The sequence below is a fragment of the Miscanthus floridulus genome, chromosome 17 (assembly GCF_019320115.1).
Source record: "Miscanthus floridulus cultivar M001 chromosome 17, ASM1932011v1, whole genome shotgun sequence".
NCBI lineage: Eukaryota > Viridiplantae > Streptophyta > Magnoliopsida > Poales > Poaceae > Miscanthus > Miscanthus floridulus.
Window position 1 is genome coordinate 42,668,372 of NC_089596.1, and position 17,627 is coordinate 42,685,998.

Below are 17,627 nucleotides of genomic sequence, written 5' to 3' on the forward strand. Positions count from 1 at the left end.
CACCTCGGTGAAGTTACCTTCGTCCGTTCGGGTGAAGGTACAAGCGAAGGCTACAACCCAACAATCCACAATTATAATTGATTAAACACAGACCGGAAGCAATATGTCTGAGTCCAATTTTTGCCATGGCATAGGTGTTAGGTATCGAAGCTGAAAATAACGAAAGCAATATATAATAAACAGTTTCCTTCCTAAGACTGCAAATATATTGGTAAGCCCACTGATCTATATTGGTTAATTTGCTAAAAAAAATAATCTCTATTGTTCTACTGGTATGAGTACAGAAATTAAATTAGAAGGAAGAAAAGAGAGCATACCCTCACTTCAGTATGCTCCATGAATGCTTCATCAGCACCAATGCTTACAAGCACAGCCACTGTCTGTTTGAGTGATTTCTCACTGGCATTGTACTACAAGCACAACCATTGTCTGTTTGAGTGATTTCTCACTGGCATTGTACTGAGTAAACGAGTATGTTAAGGTGACACCGTAAGCCTACACATTACAAACACAAGTGATTAGAGAGTTTACTAGAGCAGTTACCAACAACGATCCCATTACAAAGGAGAATTGCATACCGTTATAGGCTTAGCAGGTCCATGCTCTCTGGTATAAGTATAATCTTGATCACGCACAATGCCTCCGTTCTTGATACTGTACTCGATAGCTTCCATGAGAGACCCACCATCACAACCAAAATTCCTTAGATTGTTGGCATCTATTAGATGTTGCTCTAAAAGCTTCACCAGCTCCTTAGTGTAGCGGAAGTCAGTACTTACAACAACCGCAATTGTGTCAAAGGACGAGCAGGCACCTAAAGAAAAATTACAAGGCGTGGTTAAATAGTAGCCACTCCGCGACTCTGTATACTAACTACACAGGCAGCACTAGTAATAAAACGAACTGCTAGCGACAAAAAAAAAGCAAATATAATTAAATTTAACCTATCAAGTATTAACAATTGTACTTTACTACAATCACCCTGATCCTGTGGGGGGTAACAGCTCCTCCTTTCACCCAGTCCACAAAGATGGGTAAATTGTCAGGACCTATTGGTCCAATGTGTGGAGCCTTGGGGCCTATAAAATTATAGCATGAACATAAAATTATAGCATGTTTCTTTCGATGTTTTGCTATGCTAATTGATCTCTGATATGTCCATGACATCTATACCTTGTTGGTGGTGCCTAAAATCATCTTGGGACATTTTTGAGTGTCAACAGGTCAGAATCATAATAGTTGCTTAAGATCATAAGGCTAATAATAATAATCATGTGGCTTCATCAAAGACCCTATTTTATATGTGATCCGGAGTTATGGTTGTGCTCATACAAGTTAGGACAACGCGCGTCCAACGATCTTACGAAATGCAATGCCATGACACGTCTAGAGTCTAGACCGACTCAAAATACACTGGAATATATTATCTCCGTCCACAAAAGAATGCAATTCTCGGATTTCGAGGAGTCAAACAATCTGAACTTTGACTAAATTTATATAAAAAATGTAAACATTCATGATACAAAATAAGTATCATTTGATTAGTTATAGGATATATTTTCATGGTACATTTATTTAGAAAAATAAATGTTAATACTATTTATTATAAATTTGATCAAACTTGAGCTCCATATATTGACCGACACGGATACCATAATTGCATTCTTTTGTGGACGGAGGGAGTATGATAATGAACATTGAATAATTTTTTGAGACAGATCATTCAGTTTACCACACAACAAACTATATATTCTATTGCAATTCAATAACATGTTTACGAGTTTCAAAATAAAGAGAAAAATAGAACTTATGGACCTATCCCCGTGCGCCGCAATAGGGTTGGGCTGACTAACTGGAGTCTCCCCTGTACAGGAAGCCTCTTCCTGTCTTCCTGAGCGAGTCATTGTCCCTAGAGCTAGAAGACGACGACGACTTAACGGGCTCATCGTCTTCCCCAGTTCAGGCGATCTCCACTGCCGCCGCCTCCATTCCATTTCAGCAACAGCTCTCAGCGTCGTTCCTTCTCTGCCCTACACTATCCGTGTGCCGGCCATACTCATCTCCTGCGGTCCCTACCTGGGTAAATCCTGCAACCGGCTTATCCGCCGCCACGCCGGGTCCGCTGCGGAGCGCTGCTGTCCTTCTCCGTTCCCCTCCAACAAAGCTATCCAAAAGCGACGAGTTGCTGCTTTTTCTCGGTAAGCCCAGATTTGCTTGACTTCTCGGCTAAATCCGGAGTAGCCCTCCCGATGTCACTGGGGTTTCGCAGGACCTTGGGCGCGTCCGCCGCGATGGGTGGAGGCGTCTGTGTTTTCCGGTTGGCTTCCCTTCTTGCGCTTGGTTTTGTGCTCAGCTGCGTCGAGGCTAGCCTGGGAGATATTGATCCGCGGTACAGGTGAGAGTGAGACGCATCTCTGTTTGGTTCTCGAATTTTGACTTGTCTCCAGCAGTGGAATGTATTCTTGCCTGAATTGTTTTCTACTCCGTAGATCCTTGTACGGGGATTATACTGTGGGATTCCAGCAGTGGAATGTATTCTTGCCTGAATTGTTTTCTACTCCGTAGATCCTTGTACGGGGATTATGCTGTGGGATTCCTTATACCGGAATTGTGCACAAAAGTGCTCATGGTTAGACTATTGTTGATAGTTAATCCTTGTAGTTAGTAGGTACCATATATCTTGGACAAGGCATTGCACTCTTGGTCATCTTATATCGTGTAAAGATGTGTGCCTGTTTGAATTGTGGTTGATGTAAACTCACATGCTAGCTAATTTGGTACATATGAACATATTCAAACTGAGAAGGGTGCCTCCAAGTAGATCACATAGTGTCCTGTGAGAAGAGGTGTGAAGCAACCGGAGATGGAATTTACTAGAACAAGGCTGACTGCCTGGTATTTTAACAGCACGCAAGCTGTAGCAAACTGTACAACGCTTCCTTGGGAGTTGGGAACTAGAAGCTTGTGCCTAATGATTTCTTTTTTGGAGTCGGTGGAAAATTATGAATTACACGCACTTATGCACATCTGACTTATTCTATTATGGCTGCCCTTTTGTTCCTTTGCTAATATATTGGATTTGAAATTTCTGACATATTAATACCATTTAGAAGAGAAATATTCACTTCAGTGGTGTGGTGGAAATATGTGGTCTTGCTCAAACTGTGGATGGCAATCGGCAAAATGTTTTTGTTAACTGAAGTTGAAAGTCCTAACATGGCTGTAGAGTGGCCAAGGGGCGTAGTTTTCACATATACTGTTGACAAACTGTAACAGTTCTCGCGAAAACTTTTATATATTGAGAAAAAGGAAAAATGGGCATACTTGCAGCATTTAAATTCAGAAAAAAAAACTGCTACAGATTGTAACAGTTTTTGTCCTTTGCTAATCGTCCTAGGTTTGGATACAATATTATTAGCATTTTGTTACAGGGACTCTTTGGTACTGTTCAAAAAAATAAAAGATAGTCTAACCCTTTGAATTGTATTAAAAACCATAGTTAATCTAGTTAGGTTACACCTAATAAGTCATCGTCATTGACAATAAACGTTAGTCAGGAAAAAATTGCCTCTGTTACCCTTGTACTTTAAGGAGCATGACAAGAGAATTGAGTCATTTTGTATCAACATTGGTCTATATAAATACCTCAATGCTTTCCTAGGGAGAGATCCTCATCTCCTTGTTAACAACCATATGTGCACTACTTTATGTTACTAGTTGCCAAACATCGGCTATTCATCCCAGGTGCGATTTAACCAGTTCGGCCATTTGCAGTTACAACAACAACAACATAGCCTTTTAGTCCCAAGCAAGTTGGGGTAGGTTAGAGTTGAAACCCACCGAGAGCCCTAAGTCATGGCTCAGGCACTTTAATAGCTGCTTTCCAAGTACTCCTGTTCAAACATAGATCTCTAGGTATATCTCAAGCTTTCAAATCTCTTTTTATTGTCTTCCCCATGTCAATTTCGGTCTTCCTCTACCTCTCCTCATATTATTAGCTTGGCTTAGGACTCCACAATGCACTGGTGTCTCTGGAGGTCTCTTTTAGACATGGCCAAACCACCTCAACCGATGTTGGACAAGCTTTTCTTTAATTGGTGCTACCTCTAGGCGATCACGTATATCATCATTCCGAACTCGGTCCATTCTTGTGTGACCGCAAATCCATCGCAACATACGCATTTCTGCAACACTCAGTTGTTGAACATGTCGAATCTTTGTAGGCCAACATTCTGCTCCATACAACACAGTCGGTCTAATCGCCGTTCTATAAAACTTACCTTTTAGCTTTTGTGGTACCCTCTTGTCACAGAGAATGCCAGAAGCTTGTCGCCACTTGATCCACCCTGCTTTGATTCTATGGCTAACGTCCGCATCAATATCTCCATCCCTCTGTAGCATCGATCCCAGATACCGAAAGGTATCCTTCTTAAGCACTACTTGATCTTTCAAACTCACATCTCCCTCCTCCTGTACAACTCCACCAAACTCGCATCTCATGTATTCGGTTTTAGTTCTGCTCAATCTAAAACCTTTAGACTCAAGGGTCTGCCGCCATAACTCTAGTTTTCTATTTACTCCCGTCTGGATTTCGTCCACTAACACTACATCATCAGCGAACAACATACACCAAGGGATATCCCCTTGTATGTTCCTGGTAACCTCATCCATTACCAAGGCAAAGAGATACGGGCTTAAGGCTGACATTTGATGAAGTCCAATTTTAATCGGGAAGTAATCTGTGTTACCATTGTTTGTTCGAACACTAGTCACAACATTGTTGTACATGTCCTTAATGAGGGTCACGTACTTTGATGGGACTTTATGTTTGTCCAAAGACCACCACATAACATTTCTTGGTATCTTGTCATAAACCTTCTCCAAGTCAATGAAAACCAAGTGGAGGTCCTTCTGCTCTCTAAACTGCTACATAACCTGTTTTATTAAGAAGATTGCTTATGTGGTTGACCTTCCGGGCATGAAACCAAATTAGTTTTGTTGATATATGCGTCGTTCCTCGCAGGCGTTGCTCGATGACCCTCTCCCATAACTTCATAGTGTGGCTCATCAACTTAAGTCCCCGATAATTAGTACAACTTTGGATATCTCTCTTGTTCTTGTAGATTGGTACCAATATGCCTCTTCACTCCTCAGGCATCTTGTTCGATCGAAAGATATTGTTGAACATCTTGGTTAGCCATACTATAGCTATATCCCCGATACATCTCCACACCTTGATTGGGATACCATCAGGGCCTATCGCTTTGCCCTCTTTCATCTTTTTCAAGGCTTCTCTGACCTCCGATTCTTGAATCCTCCGCACAAAGCGCCTGTTAGTGTCATTAAACGAGTCGTCCAGCTGAAATGTAAATGCTGGAAAACATGAACACTAGGCTAACTACTGACACGATAATATACGTGATCTCCTAAAGGTAGCACCAATTGAAGGAAAGCCTGTCCAACATCGGTTGAGGTGGTTTGGCCATGTCCAAAGGAGACCTCCAGAGGCACCAGTGCATTGTGGAGTCCTAAGCTAAGCTAATAATATGAGGAGAGGTAGAGGAAGACCGAAATTGACATGGGGGGAGGCAATAAAAAGAGATTTGAAAGTTTGGGATATACCAAGAGATCTATGTTTGAATAGGAGTACTTGGAAAGCAGCTATTGAAGTGCCTGAACCGTGACTTGGGGCTCTTGGTGGGTTTCAACTCTAGCCTACCCCAACTTGCTTGGGACTGAAAGGCTATGCTGTTGTTGTTGTTATGTCCGTGGTGATCCAAACCATTTTTATTAATGCCAATGGGTTTCGCTAGCATTTGTTTGCTTCCATAAGTTGGCATTACCCTAAAAAACTTAACTGTGCCAATGCATTTGCACTACCTAGCTTGGCGAATTTGGAGTGGGCGAATGGCCCGCCCATGATTTGGCAGGGCCAACAGAAGGTTCCGGGTGAGGTGGCTCTCTTGACTGTTTGCATGGACTATGGAATCTTTTGGTTATCCAAGCTTCAATAGATTTTTTTTTTCTATTGAGCTGTGCATTGGATTCATAATATGTTGGAACCAACATATTCCTTGGAATTAAATTAAATCGACAACCATGATGAATATATTTTGACACTAAAAATATAGTGACATATGGGGTCCACATGTTGTAGACATATTCAAGAGATTTTGACAGTATTGTCATGGTTACACTCCAGCAAACCTATTATGGAAATTTTGGTTATGACTGGTTTTGGTTATGACCTATTTTTGGCAGGGTTGCTGACTTCTTTACTGCTTAGTCTTGAGTGTTGTAGTCCGGGATCCTACACAGGTTAAAGCTGAAGGAGGTGGGATGCCGAGGTTTGATCACCACGCGGCGGGGTTGCGACGCCGTGCTGGCGCTTGGCGTCGAGAGAGCAGAGAAGGCGTGGGAGCAAGTAACAGGGGAGCAAGAGAGATTGAAATCAATCTCCAGCTAGCCTTTTCATTAACCAAGAGTTTAGGCCTTATAGCCAAATCCTAACAACCTGCTAAACCTCACAAGCCCAAATCAATCTAACAAACTGAGTCTAATCCTTTCCTAAGAAGCAGGGAGTAGCAGGTCACCCCGTGGTGACCGCGAGCTGAGCGCGCCAAGGTCCACGCCATACGGTTTCTCAGCCACGGCTGCACTTACGTCGCTGGTACACCTGGTCCACCATAACACTGAGATAATGTGTTATTTGGTCTTTTGATAGAGGAGCTAGAACTACAATAGAATCTAATCCAGTGCAACTAAGTGATGTCCAAATTAAAAAAAAAGGCAACTAATGCTTCTGGTTTTGGTAAGCTGCAGCTGCTACTGCATGGCTTCTGTTGGCTCTCTGTTACTGTAGGTGTACCTCTCCATAGTTACAGAAGTCTAACAAGGGCAGCCTAACTAGGCTGTTTGCTAGGAATTTTACATACTTTAGTCAATTTATGTTCTCATAGTCTCCAAATTTCATGTTTCAAGTAGACAAGGCAGGTGTATTGTGAGATATGCTTAGTTGTAGTAAGATTTATTTTGCCTTCCATGGTTATGTTTGTATTATTTATTTCTTGTAGGCTCTTTTCATATTGCATCTGCTATCCAATTGCTCGGCTGGAGACAAGCGGTGGAAAGGCCGAGCAGGGGCTGCCGACCCTGCTGTTGCTGGAACAGCAGCCGCGCCGGTAGCAACTGGAGGGGGCGCTGGAAGACCTGGCCGCTGGGGTGGCCGGGCGCCACGCTGTCCTGTGGCCGGCATAGTGGTGTGAGCCCGACGCTCGAACGCCCTGGCCAGATGCATGGCCGTCTGAAGGTCCTGGGGCTCCCGAAGCTCCACGTCGACTTTGATATGCTCCGGGAGGCCGCCCACAAACAGCTCAGCCTTCTGTGGGGCCGAGAGATTGCGAGCATGGCAGAGCACGGCGTTGAAGCGAGCCGAGTAGTCCTGCACTGTGGAGGTGAACGGAAGGCGGGCGAGTTCGGACAGTCGGGTGTTACGAACCGCCGGCCCGAACTGCAGATTGCACAGCTCCTTGAAACGGTCCCAGGTGGGCATGCCCTCATCCTGCTCCAAGGCATAATACCATGTCTGGGCCGCACCAGTCAGATGATAGGACGCGAGCCAGGTGCGATCTGAGGCGATGGTACGCTGCCCTTGGAAAAATTGCTCACAGTGATTGAGCCAATTCAGGGGGTCCTCGGAGCCGTCGTAGGTTGTAAACTCGAGCTTGTAGAAACGCGGAGGGTGAGCACCCTGAGGGGCCCCATGCGCGCCCTGGACGAAGGGCTCCGGAACACTGCCTGTGGACGGGGAGGCACTCACACCTAGGTGCCCAGGTCCATAGAAGAGGGGGCCGTCGGAACCCCCATAGGAAAAGCCATCGACCTGGGGTCCCCCGTGGAAGACCACAGCGGCGGTAGTGGGCGGTGGCACTACTGATGTCGCAGCCGGAGAGGTTGCCATGGTGTACACCGGGCTGGTTGTCGAGGCTAAAGCCCACGACGGAATCGGCGAAGGGGAAGGCGGCATCCGGAGGAGATGGATGGGAACGCCCGTCGTGCTGGAGTGGGGCATCCCATACGGTAGCACCGCTGGCAGGGTGGTTGCAGCCGGTTGCGGCGGCGGTGGCACACCGGCCAGGTAGGACTAGATGGTAGCCACCGAGCGAGTCAGCTCCCCGATGGCAGCAGCCACCTGATCCGGCGTCATCTGTGCAGCAGGCGTCATCTGGGCAGCGGGCGCGGAGGCAGGTGGCAGCGGCGAGGTGGTGACCACCGCGGCAGCGGAGGTGATCGGCGGCGTCGGCGGCACGGTGTTGGTGGGATTAGGGCCTGACATCTCTGATACCAGGTTGATAGGACGTGAGGTCCTACCGGAGTTACTGCGGAGGTTGTAGGGATGAAAGAGTGGAGGGTGAGGTCTGATCTCTCGGCAACGGCGTGGTGCCGTGGCAACGAGAGGAAGAGGCGACAGTTGCTCGCTGCTGCTGCCCTAGGGTTGTGCGTGAGAGGAGGCAGGGAGGCAAGGAAGTCACGTATGCAGCCCTTGGCCCTTGAGGCCGGGCAAATAATGTTTGCCTTGCTTATCTTCCAATCATCCCAGATTACAAGTATTTATCCTTCCCTATAGATGCTATAATTAAGAAACTATATTTATCTCTAAGAAAATACCAAATAAGCGATAAATTGGGCCTCTAAGCCCCTTAACAGAGCCGGCTCCCTAGCCACTATTGGGCCTGCGCCTGGCATAGGGGATGCCGGTCATAACAGTTATGAACCCTAGTTTATTTGGAACCATTGCCAGGAAGATGGCCGGGCAAAGTCGGCTTGGAGGGAGACTAGAGTAATTTGGGGAAATTGGATTAATTCTTCTTTTTCATTGCCTTCCTGAAAGGAGACACTATCCCATCCTTATATAGATGAGAGGAGACTTGACCCCTAAGAAACTAATCTCTAGAAATAATCAAATAAGGAAGTAACCTGATCTAATCTAATCTTTTTCCTAATCCTTATCCCTTGCCATGAGAGGCAGGTGGGCTTGCCCTCCGGCCACCCATAACTCTAGCCTACTACCAATAACACTCAACACTATTTTGAAATTAATTTTTGTAAATTTTCACATCGTTTTGGTTTTAGTGAACACTACCTGAGTATGCTCTTCTTTTTTTAGCTTCCCATTTGGCTTAAATAAAATATCACTAGATGTCACATTAATTGTCAATCCTAGTTGATGCCACACTGATGTAATTACCCTTTATTGTGATGAATTACTTCAACTTACTACTATTTAGGAGCTTATGAAAAACTTTTGTTCTGCTGATCAACCTTTTAGAACCTGCGTGAGGGAGTGTCAGACCACAGGGATTACTGGGGAGAATATCATCAGCCACTGCCAGTCCAAAGAGAATGACACATCTGTTGGAGGTTCTTGGTACAACCAGGAGCAAATTTACGTGCAGTGGAAACAACTGAACTGTATAACAGATTGTCGCTACTTCTGCATGATGCAGAGAGAAGGGGAACGCCAATCACTTGGCCTGAGCCCTGTGAAATATCATGGCAAATGGCCTTTCTTACGTGTTTCTGTGTTCCAGGTATGTTTTGTGCAGACAGGATCCTGAGTTAACAATTTTTTCTATCATTAGTTCTTGACGGCATCTCAATTACATCTCACAACCTTCTTCAGGAACCTCTTTCAGCTGCACTATCTGCTATGAACCTATTAATGCACTTCACTGGCTGGCTTTCATTTTTCCTTCTAGTGAATTACAAAATACCTCTCAGACCCCAGACGAAGAGAACTTACTATGAATATACTGGCTTATGGCATATCTATGCAATTTTATCAATGAATGCATGGTTCTGGAGCTCCATCTTCCATACTAGGTATGAAGTTTCTCAGAGCCTTCAATATATTATGAAACTTGGAGGTACTACTGTAATCTGCAGTATCTAACTCCACATGCTTATTCTGTAGAGATATTGACTTGACTGAGAAGTTGGACTACTCTTCAGCTGTTGCGCTGCTTGGATACTCGTTAATCCTTTCATTGCTAAGGACTTTCAATGTCAAGGATGAGGCTACCAGGGTGATGTTTGCAGCCCCTATTTTGGCATTCGTTACAACACACATCTTGTATCTTAACTTCTACGAGCTTGACTATGGTAAAGCTGCTTTCACTTTTTGCTAAACATTTGCCATTGTTATACGAGGATTAATCTCACTTTGTATCTGTTGCATATTTTAACAGATTTTGCATTCTCCTGCTGCTTGTTTTACCATGCCTTTTTTTAATACAGCAGCAACCATGTATGCCTCTTTAACGACAGCTGTACATTTGTTAACAAAAGCCATACAAAAATGCAGTCATTGGTGATCTACTCCACAAAAGCTATACAAAAATGCAGTCATTGGAGTAATAATTTTTTAGAGAACGTGCTATGCACGTGTTTCATTAAGAGAAGGGGGAAACAGCCCACAAAAGTATAGTACAAACAAATAGGAAACAGACCAGCGCGCAAAGTGCCTACTGACTAGGAAGACATGAAACAAAGAGAGAGGAGACAAGAAGGAAAGAAAAAACAAATCTGAGCCGCCACACCACATACGGCTCAAACCACACTCAAAGCTACTGTTCCTAATGCGGCTGTATATTAGGCAAAAGGATTAACTTGGCTTGCGACCAACAACCTGCTTGCTCTTAGTGATCTAGTAATGATTTTTCTTCAGTTTTAGTTCACACAAATTAGTTGCATCTCTGCAAAATATGTAGGTGCTACTCAAATGTTTATCTGCTGAATCTTTTGTCAGGATGGAACATGAAAGTCTGTGTGGTGATGGCTGTGGTTCAACTTCTGTCATGGGCAATTTGGGGTGGTGTAAGCCAACACCCGTCACGACTCAAGCTTTGGACAGTTGTTTTTGGAGGAGCACTAGCTATGCTTCTCGAACTCTACGACTTTCCTCCATACATGGGCTATGCCGATGCCCACTCTCTGTGGCATGCGAGCACCATTCCACTCACGTACCTCTGGTGGAGCTTCATTAAGGATGACGCCGAATTCCGCACCTCAACACTCATCAAGAAGGCAAAGTAAGCAGAGGACCAAAGGTTGGTTAACATCTTGGAGGGTCAGATCTCATGGTCTTTTCAAGGAACATTGGGACAGTGGGTTATCGGACATGAAACCTCGGTATATTTGCCCCCTTCATGCTCATGTCGCCAGTCCCAGAAAGACATTCATCTTCATCCACTCGTGGTTTTGGTGCACAAACTCAGCATCATCTGCTTTCGAGTACATACTATGCCCTTCAGATTGACCTGAACGTATATTGTGTGATTGAATCGGCATCTTATCTTTTCTGTACCGGTGGGGCTTGCAAAATTTTTGTCATCGCCAAATCTATTGTGCGAAATTGGACTGAACAATGGACATGAAACCTTTGTAAGATCCTGAATGCTTGCTAGGCAACATCACCCAGAAGTACCTTAGATCCTGCTCTAAACTCCTAGAGTTCCAGTGGATTTGATTCGTCTCGCGCGTTCGATTTGATTCGTTCAGCGACAATCGATTGGGTCCCTTGCAGCCGGATCTCTCAAAAGGGTATGGGGACGTCTTGTCATGCCCACTAAGTTGACTGTCTCGTCGGAGACAGGAACGAGTGGACAACAAAGTTTTGCAACTTGGGAACTTTGGAAGGTGGCGAGTGACTTATGTCACCGAGAACTGAAAGAAACATTTACTCGAACTCTACGGATGTTGGGCTGGTGAGCTCGAGCCGCATTTGAGGAGCGTCCGAGAAATTGGGCAGGGCCGCAGTGCAGCTCTAAGAAAAGGGTGATTGTGCAGTAACAAGTGTATAGCACACAGATTTTCTTCCAAGTAGAGTATATTAGCCCTTTCTCTCACTGGTAAAGTGCTGGGGAACTCGAGTCGGTGCGTGACAGGCGATAATAACGACGTTAAAAGTCCGATTGCGCTTTCTTGTTGTCGCAGGTGTTTAGTGCTAATCACATCTGTAAATGCTAGTGTCCCTGTCACTCTGTCAGCATACATCGCTAACCTGATCAAAGCCAACTCCAATCATTCTGGCACTGAGGGACAATTATTTGTTGTGCGGCCTTTGTTTGTCTTTTTTTGTCAAACAACAAACAACTCTAAGCCGCATGCATACCCGTGGGAAAATAAATTAGGTGCCACTCTCTCTGTCCTCGAAATCGAAAGAATATAATTCTATCATAGTGTTAAGTCGACCCGTGTTAAATAACTGAAATTTATATAAAAAGATATCAACATTTGTTGTGTATCACATTTGAGATAGTTTGATTTACCCTTAATCTAGCATTATATCCTTTCTAGCTAGACTGAAGGTCGCGGACCCTTTTGAAAAGATCTGCATTCATCAAGACGCATCCAATTTGGGGTAAAACCCGTTAGACGTTTGCTGATACTTTGCTATCATGAGTTCAGATCGATATTTGTAAGAATGCGAACAACTGGTCGTCACAATTCTTTACTCCAGCTAGAAGACTCTAGTTCCTGTCCGTACGTGCATGTGCCAGCTCCTTTGTGGTGCAGCTTAGTTTATACAGCTGTTCACAACTAAACTACTATAAAGTATAGCATGATATTTTGGTTAGGATTATTATTAAGTTGTAGTAGTGTGTATCTTTCACTTGACATCCTTCAAAGGATCATTAGACATTACTCAAGAATTTTCTATTTTTTAATACGCTTCTGTATGAAAATTACAAGAATACATCCTATGTCGTATCCGGAATCCGGATGACCTCCTAAAATATTTCCTGTGAAACATAATTTTACGTAAAAATTGTACAGCAGGAAAACAAAATTAATTACTTTCGTTGTCCAGTAAAATGATTTTATTTTTCAGAATAAAAATAACCAGAAGTCGTCCTTCTAGCACAACTTGTAAGGGAATTCGGGAAATGTTTATGATGGTCCGTACAAACTTTGGGAGCTCTTGGAGATACATGTAAACTGATTGGGCAAAATTAGATTAAAGATATTATCAGTATAAATGTATAATAATGTACCATGTGGTTGACAGGAATTGTGTGTTCTGGGGGGGGGCGGGGGAGTGATTTTTTTTTTAAGAAAGGAGTACTAAAATTTATGAATTATATATCTTCCATTTTAGCATCACACAAGACTTTAGATTTGTATTTAGGTCACTTCTTTTTCCCAAAACGATAATAGGTTTTGCTGATCGGAGGGAGTACATAATAAACTAAATAGTTTGCATAGTTATATGGCAAAATATTCAGCAGCATTCTTTTTCGTCAGTCCCCAATGGACAATTGCCCAACCTGCACGAGAGAAGCATGTGCATCAAAAGCAAGCGGAGAGGGAGTATATATAGAATAGTGATGCAAGAAAAAGAGAAATTATCTTCCCTGTTTAATCGATTTGTCACCATTTCAGCTGCAGTCCGTGTGACAGAGTCTGCGTCTACATGTTATCAGTAGAAATAAATCGGAGGGGCAGCAAACTGAAACTGAACCAGCAGAGTAGAGGTAGAGGCATCAGGTAACCCCCCGGAAGAACCGCCCGGGAGACAGCCGGGACAGAGAGGCCTCAGCCCCCGCGTGTTTTTGCGTCGTCTCTCCATCCTGGAAATAGGTGCGGCGGACTGGCGGAGGGAGGGGAGGAGAGACAGCAGTTGCAGGGCAAGGAGGAGCCTGGAAGCTGCCTCCCAGTCCCAGAGGAGAGATCCATCCGTATAAAAACACCCTGCACGGCCGCAGCGCACACGTCGATCTCCAATCACACGCAAGCAACCCATCTCCAGTTCCACTCCTCCAGTGCGCAGTGGCCGTGACCTGGCTGCCACCCCTCAAGATCAGGAGCACTGCCGCCGCGCCACCGCGTCGTCGGTCAGCGAGTTCAGGCTTCGGCGTTCCTCGATCGCGGGGGATCATCACTCATCAGAGCGGTGAGTCGATCCATCCATCTTGCTCTCACTTGCTCTCTGTGTTTCCGGGTAATGCTGCAATGTCCGCAACTGATACCCATCTATCTAATCTCAGATAAAACCTGTTTGCGATGTTTTGTTTCCCACATTTCATAATCTTTCAACCAAAATTTGTTTCTGCTGACACTATGTAGACTCTGGTTTCTTCTTTTATAAAAAAGCTGGCACTTCTCTCTCCGTCATTTTTTTGGGGTGGGGGTTCTGCTTCAACTACGTTCTATTTCTCTGTTTGTTCCTTGTTATTGGGCGCCTTTTGCTCTGTCGTGGTTTTTTTTTGGAACAAGGACACACTCCACGAGGAGAATATTTCCATCGAAAATGAACAAATGAAACGTAACATTGCCTGTACTTGGTCCAGTGATCCTACTCCTATCTTCTGGGAAGTAAACGATGGAGGAAAAAACATGCTTCTGCGTACTGTGCCACAACATACTTCAGCCTATTCGGCTGGTGCTGATACGATCGTTCGTATACGATCGTAGATTATTACTGTTGACTGATTTGGTATGAGAGAAAAATATTATTCTGGCTAAAAATTTACGATCGTTTATGACCACGCGAACATGCTCTTCTTTGAATCGATGGACTAATAATTATTATCATTCACGAGTACGAGTAGTGCGCTTTGGGACCAAGAGGGAACTGTGGGAACCGTTGTGTAGCTTTGTTAGTACGTACCTGACTGAAATTGACACCTAGCTAGTGCAATTTTAAATGCATGTCCCTTGTGGCCAGCACACTAGTTCAACTACTGCTCCTAGTACTAGCTAGCCAAGGATGTCGAAACTACTAGATTGGAGATCTTACAACACATCAGCTGCTGCTGCTTCTTTTTTGGTGTAAAGGCAAAAAAAACATAAGGGAGAGAAAAAGTTATACTAGTGCCTGGCCATCGCTGCCTTTGGATATTACATTATTGTTTTGTCCACTGAATAAAGCTCCAAGGTAGCACCAGCAAGCACTAGTAAATTTATTTATAAAGAGGGACAGCAGATTGCTCGTAGACGTAATGTGGAGCACGACAGCACATCATATTTATAAGGCAAATTTTGTTATTGGACATGCCAAATGACGCGTCTTTGCTGGCGGACACTGCGTTTTTCATCTTTTGCCGTGAGACACTCTGGCTTTTGGAAATACTGCCAGTGGGCACCGCAACCCAGTTGCACCCGGTTTTGGAAAGAGAAAACTTCGTTTTGGACATCGGGTGCTCCTGAACCAGACTTGGCGCCGTCCCAACCTGGTCTGGTTCGACCCAGTTGAACGACCGGACCGTAGAGGCGGCGGCAGAGGCGACCGTTTTGGACATCGTTACTCCAGTCTGTTCCTCGTTCCCCCTCTTCACCGCAGAGGCGGCAGCGGCTTAGGCTGCGGCGGCCGGTCGGGAGGGGGTGCCGGCGCGGCGTAGCTTGGCAGGCATCGTCGACAGGAGAGCGGGCCTATAGAAGATGGCTACAGGATCTGGCGCTTCTTCGTCGACTGGGTCGCGTGGAGCGAGAGAGGGGCAGGCGTTGTGCCCTTTCTACCACACGGCGACGGTCGTGGAGCGGATGTCGAGAACCACAAAAAATCCAGACAAGCCGTTTTACACTTGCAGGAATCGTGACTGGGTGAGTTTTATTGATTTTGTTCTTGCTACATTTGGGCGTTTTGAAATCGGATGTAGGGTTCATCCTATTGATTTGGCTTTCGCTGTGAAATAGGGCAACGGTACCTGCAACTTCTTCATGTGGAAGCCAGAGAGCGCTGGAGATGGCATGGATGGTGCAGCAGTGATGGCTGCGTTGAAGGCTCTAGAGAATTCTCTGTTGAACTTGAACAATGTTGTAGTTGCTCAGAGCACTGTTGTGGCTAGAATAGCTGGAGAGCAAATAGTTGTTAGGATGATGGTTGGGGCCAGTGTGTTTATAGGTGTTGTTTGCTTTCTTGCTTTGTGCATGGTGTTGTACAAGCAAGCATGAAGTATGCTTTGTAATGTTTGTGAAATATGAATGAAATGCAGTTTGAATGGAGTAACTTCAACTTGATTTGTTCCCTTTTTTAGTTGTAAAGTTAAAATTGCAGCATCACTACCTTCAACTTAACAGCTGACTTAATTTTAGCATGACAAACACAGGCATACAAGATCATTAATTATGGAACATCATACCAGATGGCAATATCAAGTTCACACCAACAATAGCCAGGTTCACTACATTACCAGATTACAATACCAGGTTCACACCAACAATATCCAGGCTCAAAAGCACACAGATTACAATAGCAAGTTCATAGAACCACACAAAAGCACACCAAAAGCACAGGTGGCTCAAAAGGTTGCTTCTATCTTGATGTTCCCGGTGCAGGCATCAGGCCCCTAGGCTACCTCCAGCTTGCTGTTTGGCCTGCCTCCTAGTGACTGGGGATCTTGGAACCCTGTAAGATGGCAGATGTGACCATGTTATCAACTACACTTGGCTTTAGATTAAGAACAGTGTTGGCAAGAAATGGATCACTTACTGCACTGATTGCTCAGGAGGTGTAGGCTCAGTTGGAGTTGTCTTCTTCTTCTTGCTGGTTTGTTTCCCCTTGGTGGAGGCCTTTCTCTTCTTCTTGGCTGGCTCTTCTGTTGTTTCTATGATCTCAACAACCTTTGGCTTATAAGTCCTTCTCTTCTTCTTTGGAGGTGCAGGTGGTGGTGCATCAGGGTCTGCAACAGTTTCATTGCAGGGTTTTCTGCAGGTGTCCAAATCCACCACACCTTTTACACCTTCTCCTGCCCTTGCTGCTGGACCCACCTTCTTCAACTCCAACTATCCTTCTCTTCCTTGGCTTTCCTGCTGCTCTGTTGCATTTAGGAGGAAGGAGGTTGAAGCCAAGGTTTAGCTTTTCCCATTCATCCTTGCTTGGCATTGGAGGCACTAGAGTTGCATAGGCTGCTTTGAACATATCTACAGAATAGTAGTGGTCAACATAGTCCTCTAAGTCTACCCTTCTGGTGCCAATGAAAGCTAGGGCATCCAACTTGGACAGCAGTTGCATCCTGGTGCAAAATCTCTCCATGATCAACTGCCTTATCTTGTCTATTAGCTCTACAACAGGTAATGACTTCTCTTCCCTGATCCAACTATTGAAAGTCTCTGCTATGTTGTTTGTGACATAGTCATATTTGCTTGCTGTGCTAAACTTACACCTTGCCCATAGCTGCTTGTGATTGTCCTGCAGCCACCTAGTTCCCTTGGGGCATGCCTTGTGCATCTCATTCCAGTGCCTATCATGGGTTGTTTGTCTATAGCACCTTGATGAAGGCCATAAGTTCCTCTCAAACACTTCTCCCCTAAACCTCTTCTGAAAATTCTTGACTAAATGCCTCATGCATTCTCTGTGCTCCACCCCATTACTGAAAACTTTGGTAACAGCCTTGTCTATTCCTTTGCCTACAGTTAGTAAGCATGAAAACAATGTCAGGTGGGGAACATACAACACTCAATTGAAAAACAAGAGCACAATGAATGCAACATACCTGCATCAGTTGAAATAACAAGACCATTTGGGGAACCAATAGCCTTGTGCAGCATCTTCATGAACCATTCCCAATTCTCCTTGGTCTCACTGCCAAATACTCCATAGGCCACTGAGAACATCCAGTTGTGGC

At 44.7% G+C, this 17,627-nt stretch overlaps 1 protein-coding gene across 2 annotated transcripts; it reads left to right on the forward strand.

Moving 5' to 3' along the window:
- Window positions 1-1,858: 1,858 nt before the first annotated feature.
- On the forward strand, window positions 1,859-12,076 carry LOC136517793 (uncharacterized). 2 transcript variants are annotated; one of them, XM_066511442.1, is made up of 6 exons: window positions 1,859-2,198; window positions 2,270-2,395; window positions 9,329-9,590; window positions 9,683-9,882; window positions 9,974-10,161; window positions 10,808-12,076. In XM_066511442.1, exons 2-6 carry the CDS (start codon window positions 2,292-2,294, stop codon window positions 11,092-11,094), a joined length of 1,041 nt encoding a protein of 346 aa, XP_066367539.1. In that variant the 5' UTR covers window positions 1,859-2,198; window positions 2,270-2,291; the 3' UTR covers window positions 11,095-12,076. The 2 variants fall into 2 exon arrangements, with proteins under 2 accessions (XP_066367539.1, XP_066367538.1); XM_066511441.1 differs by having other exon boundaries at window positions 1,859-2,395.
- The last annotated feature ends 5,551 nt before the right edge of the window (window positions 12,077-17,627 follow it).

Coding starts and splice junctions, on each gene's coding strand:
- LOC136517793 (XM_066511441.1), top strand. CDS start 2,250: ATGTCACTGGGGTTTCGCAGGACCTTGGGCGCGTCCGCCGCGATGGGT. Junction 2,396..9,328: donor GATATTGATCCGCGGTACAG/GTGAGAGTGAGA, acceptor TCAACCTTTTAG/AACCTGCGTGAGGGAGTGTC. Junction 9,591..9,682: donor TACGTGTTTCTGTGTTCCAG/GTATGTTTTGTG, acceptor AACCTTCTTCAG/GAACCTCTTTCAGCTGCACT.